The 10,992-nt window shown below is 33.1% G+C and overlaps 1 protein-coding gene across 1 annotated transcript in view; it reads right to left on the bottom strand.

Moving 5' to 3' along the window:
- Positions 1 to 9,588: 9,588 nt before the first annotated feature.
- Positions 9,589 to 10,992, bottom strand: part of LOC106466556 (neuroblastoma-amplified sequence-like) — a 159,397-nt gene continuing 157,993 nt past the window's right edge. Inside the window, exons 47-48 of the mRNA XM_022394589.1 lie at positions 10,519 to 10,647; positions 9,589 to 10,010 (exon numbers count right to left, since the gene is read on the bottom strand). Coding sequence (XP_022250297.1) covers positions 9,720 to 10,010; positions 10,519 to 10,647 — 420 coding nt within the window. The 3' untranslated portion in view covers positions 9,589 to 9,719. The remainder of the gene's footprint in view (positions 10,011 to 10,518; positions 10,648 to 10,992) is intronic.

Raw genomic sequence — 10,992 nt, 5'->3', positions numbered from 1 at the left:
GATTCACGCCTACTATCGCGCTTGACTCAATTTTCCGTCTCTATTTCTGTCTGCTATACCATTCCGATTAATTGTCTGGCGCACTTATATACAAGAATAGAGGGCGCCTAGCAAATACTGAATTATTCGCGATGTTCCACGATCTTTCTAGAACGCATTAAGTGATACCTGCGTCAAGTGACTTCCACTGTCGTAACAATAATTTTAGTTGACATGTATTTTCCTTGTTATAAAGATTTGCTACAAGATCTGCTGTAAAACATAAAATTCGCTTAGCTCTGCCATATTAATATGAACTTTCGTGTTTGAAAGAGGAGCGAGATATATTAATCAGCTTTGTTTAAATTCCAATTCTCCTCCTCCTCCCTGAATTAGAGATCCTAAAATCAAACATCCATTCACAGGAACCTATTTCAGCATGATTGCAGTTGTGTTTTATTTTTGATGGTCTTATTATGAAGATAAGACTTTCAATGCATAACTTAAATCGTAATTATTACCACGTATTTTCTAATTTCTCCCGCTAATATTGGTATTATTGCAAAGTGTTGATGCAGCTATAGATTTTCAAGTGATTGCAGAACTTCTTTTGGTACTGATTAAATGGTGAATCTGCTTATAATATCAGCATCACCATGAAGAAATTTGTCTAATTTGAATACTAGTTTTTAGTCATAAGCTGAAATTGTGTATCATTCTTGGTGCAGCCATCAAGGAACAGGTTTAATTTAGTATAGCAATGATTTGTGGATTGTAATAATCATAAGTAACGGAATTGTTTGGCACTAAGACCCCCTCTAATTTACCTGACTGTAATATTTTTCTCATGAACTTACTGGATAAATTGCTACTATATTATATTGTAGCAGTTTTGCAGAGTTAAAAGCTTGTGATAAGTCTTTTCTGAGCCATTTATGCAAAGGGTGCTGTACTTTCAGCAACCCAAGGAAAATCCTCTTATTAAATCAGATTTATTAATGCAAAAAATAATCCGAATTAACTGATGTTTTTCAGGTGCAGAATTATTCATGGTTGTCAATCCTGTGGCCTAGAATATGATATCTTTAACAGAGAAAGAATATTTTTCACACTGAACTCAGAAGTAATTATTCCTTGACTCGTTTAAGAATCTTTCTCAAATTTTAATTTTGGCCTGTCACCTAACTAATATCAACGTATATGAACTACAAGGTTTATGCAAAGTTACTCTCTACTTGATAGTGAGTATTATACGTCAATCTTTACTACCTGGTTGGCCATGTGGACTTGTAGTTATCACATAGACACAGAATGTCTTAAACCTGCTGGAGGACTGGCATAATCAGTGCTAACTCAAAATAAACCTATTTTAGTTGGGTACATTCAGCCTCCACTTTTCTTTAACTGCATAAAGAACAGTTGTAATTCTAATGAAGGTTCAGCAAATTTCTCAATTATTAGTTTTGTAACTATTCTTTGAGAATTCCTAAGTTGCAACTTAAAACATCATCATTATGTTGTAAGCTTCGTTATTTAATTTAGATGTTGACTTATGATGGAGACTTATGTTGTTGTTTGGGCAAAGGAGTTTGATAAAGTGTGATGAGCGTGGCTTAACGACTAGGACGTTTTTGAAAGGTTAAAAAACGATTTGAGCCAAATAAAAGGTGATTTGGGCTAGATTAGGCTGACTCTTTAGTCTATTAGAATTAATTTACATTGAGTCTCGGGTAGGGAAATGTTATTTGAGTGAGTTTTGTTAGTTAGTTCAGTGCTGTGATTATTGAGTTTGTGGTTGAACAAAGTAATAAGAGTGTCAGTTTTATGGGGGCCGGGATTCTTTACAGTAGGTGTATGTGACTTGTTGGCGATAAATTTCAACAATAAACGGACAGCACACAATCCACTTGTTTTAAAATAATATATTAAAAAAGTCAAACGTATGTACAAAAATTCATTACACTATTGGTTATTCACAGTTGTACCCAGAGCTTTAAATAATTCTCTTTTTCGTCAAAGTTCACATAGGAAGATACAGTTACTTTAGACCACCTTCTCACAAGACAAATTATTCTCCTCTATTTCTGTTATTACAAGCTGTGAAACTTCAAATATTGTCCATTACGGCTAAACTAACAAACAGTCTAACTTCACTTTCATTAACTCACTTTAACGTCGTCTTGCACTCTCTCTGCACGCATTTATAACATGCAACAGAAATATCTAGCCCTCTAGTGACAACAATATTCACATAACAAGGAAACTTTGAAGCTTCGAGTAAGATGACGTCAACAGTATTACAAAAGTTTAATGCAACAATTAAACTGCATACACAAATTACGACTCGTACAGAGTTACGTAACGAAACTTGTCGTAACTATCGCTTTTAAAATAATTACCTTTTAACACTTGTTATAAAAACTAAATAATAATTAAATATTGAATCACTAAATAATAACTCTTAAGCTAAACAGTCTTGTATATCCGACAAAGAGATACATCATACATTTTGTAAAGTGAGAGAATTACCAATTGATATGGTTGTATTAGCGTCTGCCATGAACTTAGGCTTATCAGTTGAACATTAGCAAAGATAACTTGACGTTCAAGAAATAAAATGCTTTCCTTATCATTAAGGTGGACTGGTTTGCATTATTCGGTTTATCTAGAATCTGCTCAAAAGTATAAACCATTACAACACTGGTGTCAGGAGAGGGATATTTTGGTAAGAATAAAATATGATACAGACTAAACTTCAAAATGATAACGTGGTTTAATCGAGATAAAAAACTTTCTGGAAATGATGAAACAGTGGAAAGAGGATCAAGAAGTACGAGAAAGAAAATAAGATGAATGAGGGAGAGAGAGAGAAATTACAATAATGAGGCAGGAAAAAGAAAAACTTGATCGAAAACAAGATATGGAAGCTAGGGAAATGTATAGAAGGATTATAACAATAAAATCAAAGATGTACAAAAGGACATCAATGAAGTAAAAAGGAAAGTACAAAACAACAACAATGAAATGCAGAAGGATTATAGTATCAAGGTTGAATGCACCACAGGAAATGTACAAAAAAGACATCTAGAAACTAAACTGGCATATGCAAATATTAAACCAATCACACTTCCTTCTGCATCTACTTAAGAATTTAAACCTCAAACATCATTAACGGTATCATATGGAATAGGCAAACCCATCTATTCTACACCTGTTACCACTACTGTTGTGTTATCTATAAATATCTGCATGACCTTCCGAGATTATCCCACTACTATGCCATCCAGCTATTAGAATAATGTTACGACAGTCGGGGTCACGTGACGATTATTCTAGAAGATTCGCTAGTGTGTTACGACAGCGGAAGTCAAGTGACGTTGGTAGCACCTGTTGATAGTCTTAGAAGTTTCTAGAACAGGCAGTATTATCGTATATAAGTGCGCTAGATAGTGAGAGAGACAAACGGGGAGGCAGAGACGAAGCAGGCAGAGAGAAAGAAAGACAGCGATTACGGTCGGCGGGAGCTGAGGGTAGCAGACACAGAGATCGGAACCATAGTTGGCGGGGACGGAAAATTAAGTCTAAGCGCGATAGAAAGTGAGTGAATTGCTGTGAACTATAGTGTGTGTAACTGTGAAAATTAAGTGTATTACAAAGTTGTATTGAGGAAGAATAAACAAGTTTTATAAAGAAAGGACTTGTATCTTAGAAGAATTAACAAACAAACATACAGAGACGTAACAATACCAATTCATTATCATTACCCATTCAAGATACAATAAGAGGCATATCTAGCACAGTTTGAAATAATTTCCAAGGTGAATGGGTGGAATAGTGGAAAACAAACTCTTAATCTTGTTGCACATTTAAAAGATGTTTTAACAACATTAAGAAATTTTCCAACAGAGAGCTGTTAGAACTACAAGGCATTATTGGCCATCGTATCAAACAAATTTCGAGTCTCGCATCAAAAGGAAGTTTGTGAAGCAAACTTCTGGAACAGAGGAAGGACAAGACCTCACCTGAATTTACTGAAGATGTGGAAACATTTACCTAAATGTCCATATGAAATCACTGACTCTTTGGCAAGTAGCCAATTCATAGATATTATTGTGGATGAAGATATGGGAATTAGACTAAAGCAAAGTAGGCATACATCTTTAAGGGTAGCTTTTCAGTTGGCAATGGAACTTGAATCAATTAAAGTTGCAGTTAAACAATTAAAGTCGTCATCCAGGAATTATAGGATTATCAGACCAAACAGTGTGAAAACATTAAATAACTCAAAGAATTAATTAGACAACTGTTTACTCAGAAGATGTTTTAATTGCTCTTAAAAAGGGAACTGCAGACAAAAGCCTGAGGATGAGGGTACTCGATTTATCCTCCTTGCAATAAGAAGTATTGTTTAAAGAAACCAGTCCATAAGTCAATGTATTCATTAATGAGAACCCTTTAACATCTTGATTGATACAGGTTCTACACCACCACTGTGTAACCCGATCTGGTAATGAAAGCTAGGATATCGCCTCCAGACCTGAAACAAACACTTGGATTATTGCAAACAGCAAGTGGTCATAAACTTCCAGAAAGAGAAAAGTTACTGTGGTAAGCTTCCCAACACAAAATGATGTATAGGTAATTAATATTGAGGAATAGTACATACTAAGAACTGGTTTCATGCAGGAATACATATTTGATGTTACACTCACTTTAAGCAGATCCACACTTTATGACCCATAATCTCTGTGCACTATTAAAGAATTACAGTGTCAGAAGTTGAATTTCTGAAGACAACAAAGACAGAGGTACAAGATAGTGAAAAGAACAAATTTAAAGTGCAACAGAACAGAATCCAGGTTATCCAAACCAATGGTCATATATAATGATTTTCATTAGAGGTATGTCAGTGGAAGAGCAGCCAACTGGTTAGTTTTAGAAAATAATTTGCCATAAATTAATCAACCTGCTAAAGTACCCAAAATTCTTTTCAAGATTACTTTCAGTGTATCATCAAGCTTGTAAGAGAAAGAAGGATTTTTTTGTTAATCAAAATTTTAATATTATTTTATTTTCACAGTTTTAATAATTTGTAATATCTGTTTATGAATATTAATATTGTTAATTGTCAAAGGTTAGTTCATTGTTAAGAATGGAATTTTAATGCACCAGGTAGGGGACAGTGTATTTTAATCTAGACATTTGTCTGTTATATCCTAACCAGCCTGATGAGCCTTGGTATTGGGCAAAAGGCCTCATTGGCACTAGATATAGTAGATGTAGTGTGCTTTCACTCATGGGTTTTTAGAATTTCTAGAGGCTTGTATTGTTATTTGGGCAGAGGGAGTTTTGATATAAATGATGGGTGTGGCATAATGACTAGAACCTTCTTGACAACTGAATCTATCAGTAAATTACATTTAGTCTGAAGTAGTGTGATATTATGTGATAGTTCCTTCACCAGTAATTTAGTTCAATGCTGCCATTATCGAGTTCGTATTTCAATGAAGTAATAAGAGATAAGCTGAACATTTTGTAAAGTAAGAGAATTAACATGTAAGTGAAACTTGTATTAGCATCTGCTGTGAACTTAAGCCTGTCAGTGAACATTGGTAAAGCTAACTTGTAGAACCAGAAGTTTAACAAGATAAAATGTTTTAACTGTTATTAAGGGGATGGATTTTACATTCTAATTTTATCTTAAAATTCCAAAAGAACTCATCCAACAATAGATACTATAACAAAAATAACATTCATCCAGCATATCAGCCATAATCCTTTCCATTGATACTTAACTAGTTGTATTAGGTCGTCAAGTATTTAATGTCACTTTTTTTAGATGAAAAAAACCTAAACAACTTGTATATATATATATAAAAAAAAACATTTATTACATGAAATAGTCTCCATTCTTATAGATGATGCTTTTCCATCTTACAACCAGGTTGTTAATGCCCTGATTAAAGAAATCACTTGGCTTTGAAGCAGTAAACTTGTCAATGTCCTCTATAACACCTTCCACATTTGCATACGTTTTCCCATTAAGATTATGTTGCAGCAAACGAAAAAGAGGGTAATCTGATGGTGCCATAGCTAGAGAATATGGTGGGTGGGGGAGAACTTCCCAACTGAACTCCACGATCTTGTGTTGTATCAAACGTGCGACATGTGGACGTGCATTGTCATGGAGAAGAACACCTTTCCGACTGACGAGTGAAGGGCTTGATTTAAATGTTTCAGCTGCTGATCTCTGCATTGACAGTCACTGTGGATTGAGGAGTTTGAAATGAATTACTCCTTTCATGTCCCACCAAATGGTTTTTGTCTAGGACTGAGCGATTGTTTTTGGCATTTAATATTTGCATAGAGAATCCATTTTTCATCACTGGTGACAATTTTGTCCTAAAATGGTTCATGCGCATTACATGCCAGATGAGACAAAGTAACGTTGGAAACAATGATCATCGGAGAGTTCGTGAGGCATCCAAACACCTTCTTTATGGAGTTTTCCCATATTCCTTAGATGTTTATGTATTATTTCATGAGAGACAATGCAATTTCAGGGCCATTTCAATATAAATTCCAACATGTTGGCCCTTGCCATCACAGTTTTTAAGGCTAGTCACCTGAACGAAATTTGCTGAACCATCGTTGACACTTATGAATGTTCAAAACATTTCCATAACATCTTTGATATTCTTTGTGGCTACAGAGGTGTTGTTTCCCTTCTTATATTCAAACAGCATTACATGCCGAATCTGTCTCATCATGTGAATATACTAAACTTTACACATTATATAGGCTACATTAACGTGACGTTTAGGTGGTTTGTTTAAGTATTATACGTGATGAGGGTTTCTTGGGGGTTGGTTAATGAAAGTGTTCCAAAATGTGACATTAATTTCTTGACGACCTAATAGAATAGTGTTTCATAAAGTTGTTTTTCTAATGAACCTTAACATATTTTACATTAGTACATTTATTTCTAGTAGCTATAGTACTATTTAATTCTGAGCTTTGTTATCTTCCAGTAGTTGGATGTACCTTTATTTATAACTGACAGATTTACTTCTGTATTCAGTTCCATGGTAATTTCCTCATGTGTAATCTATGACAATTAGGCATTTTAGTGGCCCTGACTGTCAATGGAATTATGGCAAATAATACTGATAATAGTAAAGATAACCAACTGATAAATCTATGCAGTGCCTTAAAAACTTTATTGATAAGACACAAACATCTGAAGACGTGTTGTCACTGTGGTGAAAGTGACCATTATTAGGCACACTAGCAGAAATACCCGCCTTCTGGGCAGGTGTTATTGCTACTTCCTGTGGAAGGCTATTGGGCCTGCAGTCTTTTCTGGAATTGTCTGACAGTTCTACAACAATGTACTCATACTTGACATTCAGTAATGTTCACCATCTTTTAGAAAAAGAATTTTATTGAAATTTTAGTTTAAAAATAAGCTATCACAGAGTAGATTTTATTGAAGTATTTCTTTGTAGATGAAATTAACAATGAAAGTGCCTGTTTTTCTGTTGCAACACTCATGAGATTTTCACTAAGAAAAACAAATATTTTTTAAATTGTTTTATATTTAAAACTTATTCTTTTTGTTTGTAATTTTTATTGGTTAAATCTGAAACATATCATTTTTGTGGAAATCTGAATTGTTTTATTTATTGCTCAGCTATAAAAATGCTGTGTAGTTATAAAAATATTATCCAGTTATGATTGGTGATGATCAGTGCAGTTGTTTCCAAGATCCAAGTTTTGGATGTATACATCACAAGCTCCATTAAAATAAGATTGTATGCTTCAATGTATTAATTGCTACCATACTAAGAAGAATGGTAGATCAGTGTTATATGTAAATCACATTTGGATACTTGTACTAAACAAAAATAAACCAATATTGTGATTACTCCATGAGAGCATGAACTACAAATCCAAATAAAGTAAAAAACATGTATGTAGTTCTTACTACAGTTATCAATAACTTCTCGTCAAACCAAACCACCTCCATAAGTCAGAACTGATACTTGACATTATCACTGTTTTCTTTTTGTTGATATACTGTTAATCTAGGTGTGTATATATTGCACATGCTATTATTTGTCTTCTACTAGAGCTTTCTTTGTGTTGAGTTGCTTCTCATGCCACATAAATCTTGATTCTAAAATGATAAAACTAGCTCACCCAAGATAGTAATGAATGTCATTATAACTTTTAATTTTATTTTGAACATGACTATAGAACCTGAATTTCTTAGCAGCTACTAATTTCAGCATTTTAAATATGGTTTGAGTGCCACTGTATTATTCATCAAATGTCTTTGTATCTGAGTGAACTCTCCAGGAAGTCATACAATTGGTGAACTTCTAGTCAAAAACATTGCTACATTTTTGTTAGCTCATATATGGTGGAATATGATTTCGACATCACTGTCAGGAAGTAGTTATTAATTCTTCCTATCAAATCTCATACTTCTTGCTGTTCCAAATATTTATTTACTTTGACATTAATGGTATTGATAACTTTCACAGTAGTGTTTTATTTGATATCTATATACTAGCTCTCAATTAGTGCAGGTCTGCTCACCACTTTATGAAGAAAAACCTTAGGAAACTCATTTCACAATTTTTCAGTTGCCATGTCATGTCACAAAAACTTGATCGAGATATTTGCTAATGCCATGATTTCTTTTATTGTTCCTAACCTCTTCCTCACCAAAATAGTTTTGTGTTTAATGTTGAACTGATCCAGAAGGACAAAAGTATTAGATTAGCTTTACTTTTCTTGGTCAAATATACAATGACCTCTAGGTGGAAATATAGCCTTACCACATTCATTATCTCTACTGCAAAAAAAATAGTAATTTCTTTTTTTTTAAGTTGGAATTCAAGCCCCGTGAGTCTGAACAAGATACTCTGACCGACTAAATGTCAAACTATATAATTCTATAAATGATTTTGTTGACACTGATAAAGCAAGCTTGACTTTTTTTTTCTATGTATGAAAGGATACATAAAAAGTATAAGCAGAATAAATATTTTATTCTTTTCTAAAGTGACTTTAGTTGTTATTCAATCCTTCATAGTGATATGTATCATTTTCTCAAAACATTCCAATATCCATACAATTATAAGTAATCAAATTAATCTTACTTTAAAATGGAATGATATTTTAAATCAATAATATAAAATGTACAGTTATTATTGTTGATCATCAGAAATGTTTACTTTCTGGAAAAATATTTTAGGCTGGAGGCTGCTCTACAGTTTTCTGAGCCAAAACTACATACATGTTCAACATTTGCAATCCAAGATAAATAATCATTATTAAAGAAGCTTTATTTTTTAATAAATTAATTGTGTCAATAAGAAAACAAACTTGGAAACTTAGTTGAACACTTCTTTTTCATTATTATTTATTTTTGTAGCTCCTTTTGTATAAAGCAGAAAGATTATTTATTTAGTGTTTAAACTTGTAGAAATTTGGAGTGCGAAACAAATAGTGGTGTGACAATAATTTAAAATTCATCATTTTACCAGAACCTGTCCTTCCTTTATAGTTGGACATTATAAGAAGAAAAAACTACTTACATTCAATTGCCAAAGCAATATTTATTCAAAAACGTAAAATAATTCTGACCTGCACCTTCTATTTTTCACTCCTTTTGATAGAGAAATAGGTTGTCTAAATATGCTTATTCTCATTGGTAGAATGCACAATCATCAAGTTCTGTGAATGAATCTTTGAAGAACACCCAAGGCACTACCAAATGTTGAAAGAACAGGATGCATATTGTTGGCTAACAGGAGCAGTGAGCCAGCCTCAGCTCTGTGACCAGTGTTATAGAGCTCCCTGACTACACATTCAACATTGTACTGACGTTCTTCTTCATTCTCAGTGTCCAGCAAGTGTTTAATGATGGGACCATACAAATTGGTAGCCAGGGTGTGAGGTACTAAATGCTGATGTAGAAGAAGTGACAACAATTCTTCATCATAATCATTTTCTGACACCTGGAGGAGAAAAAATTAATAAGCAAAAATTCCCTGCCCAACAAAATACTCTCGTTGCTCTATAAAACCTATGATATTCACATCAATCTAACAACTTTACATTTTACACATGCTTATACCAACAATAGATTTTAAATAACACAATGCAGCATGAGTAATAATTTTCTGTACATATTGATTTCTTTTAACTACTTAGAATAAGCATTAACCTATAACCGAGAGCAATATCCGTTATATATACTCACCTAGGAAAAATGTTTTCAAATAACATTGAACACCATATAACCACTAATTTGTTTAAATCTTAATGTGTTTAAACATTTAATGGAATATTTGGCACTATTATTTGTTTGTTGTTTAGTGCAAAGCTACTCAATGGGCTACCAATGATGTGCCTATAGTACGTATCAAAACATAATTTTTAGTATTATAAGCCCTCAGACTTAACACTGAGTCATCAGAGGACTTAAAAATGATACACATTTTCTAACAAGTCTTTCCACAATACCTGAGTGTATGTATTCAGCAAACTAATAGCTTCATCCTGCATTTCCTTTGATCCCAACAGCAGTGCCACCTTTAGGCTATGCATGTAGCTACCATGGTTTTGAACTTCTTCATAAATTACCTTTCCACACTGAAAATTAAAGAAACAGAATTTTCATACACCTTAAAAGACAGTTGTACTTTATTAGCTAAATAAATTTTTTTATCAGTCAATAAAATCTTGAGATGTTGTTCAATATACAAGACTGTTTAGTATAAGTGTTATTATTTAGTTTATTTGTTGAATTAATATTTAATTTACTTTTCATAACAAGAGTTAAAAGTAATTATTTTAAAGGTGATAGTTATGGCAAATTTGGTTGCTCAACTCTGTATGAGCCATACATTGTGTTTGCATTTACATTGTTGTCTAGGCTTTACTAATATTGTTGATGTCATGTTACTCGATTCTTCAGTATTTTTCTCATTCCCTTAA

Source organism: Limulus polyphemus, unplaced genomic scaffold (genome assembly GCF_000517525.1).
Source record: "Limulus polyphemus unplaced genomic scaffold, Limulus_polyphemus-2.1.2 Scaffold2300, whole genome shotgun sequence".
Taxonomy (NCBI): Eukaryota; Metazoa; Arthropoda; class Merostomata; order Xiphosura; family Limulidae; genus Limulus; species Limulus polyphemus.
The sequence above is the reverse complement of the archived record's forward strand: the minus strand, read 5'-3'. Positions and strand labels throughout refer to the sequence as shown.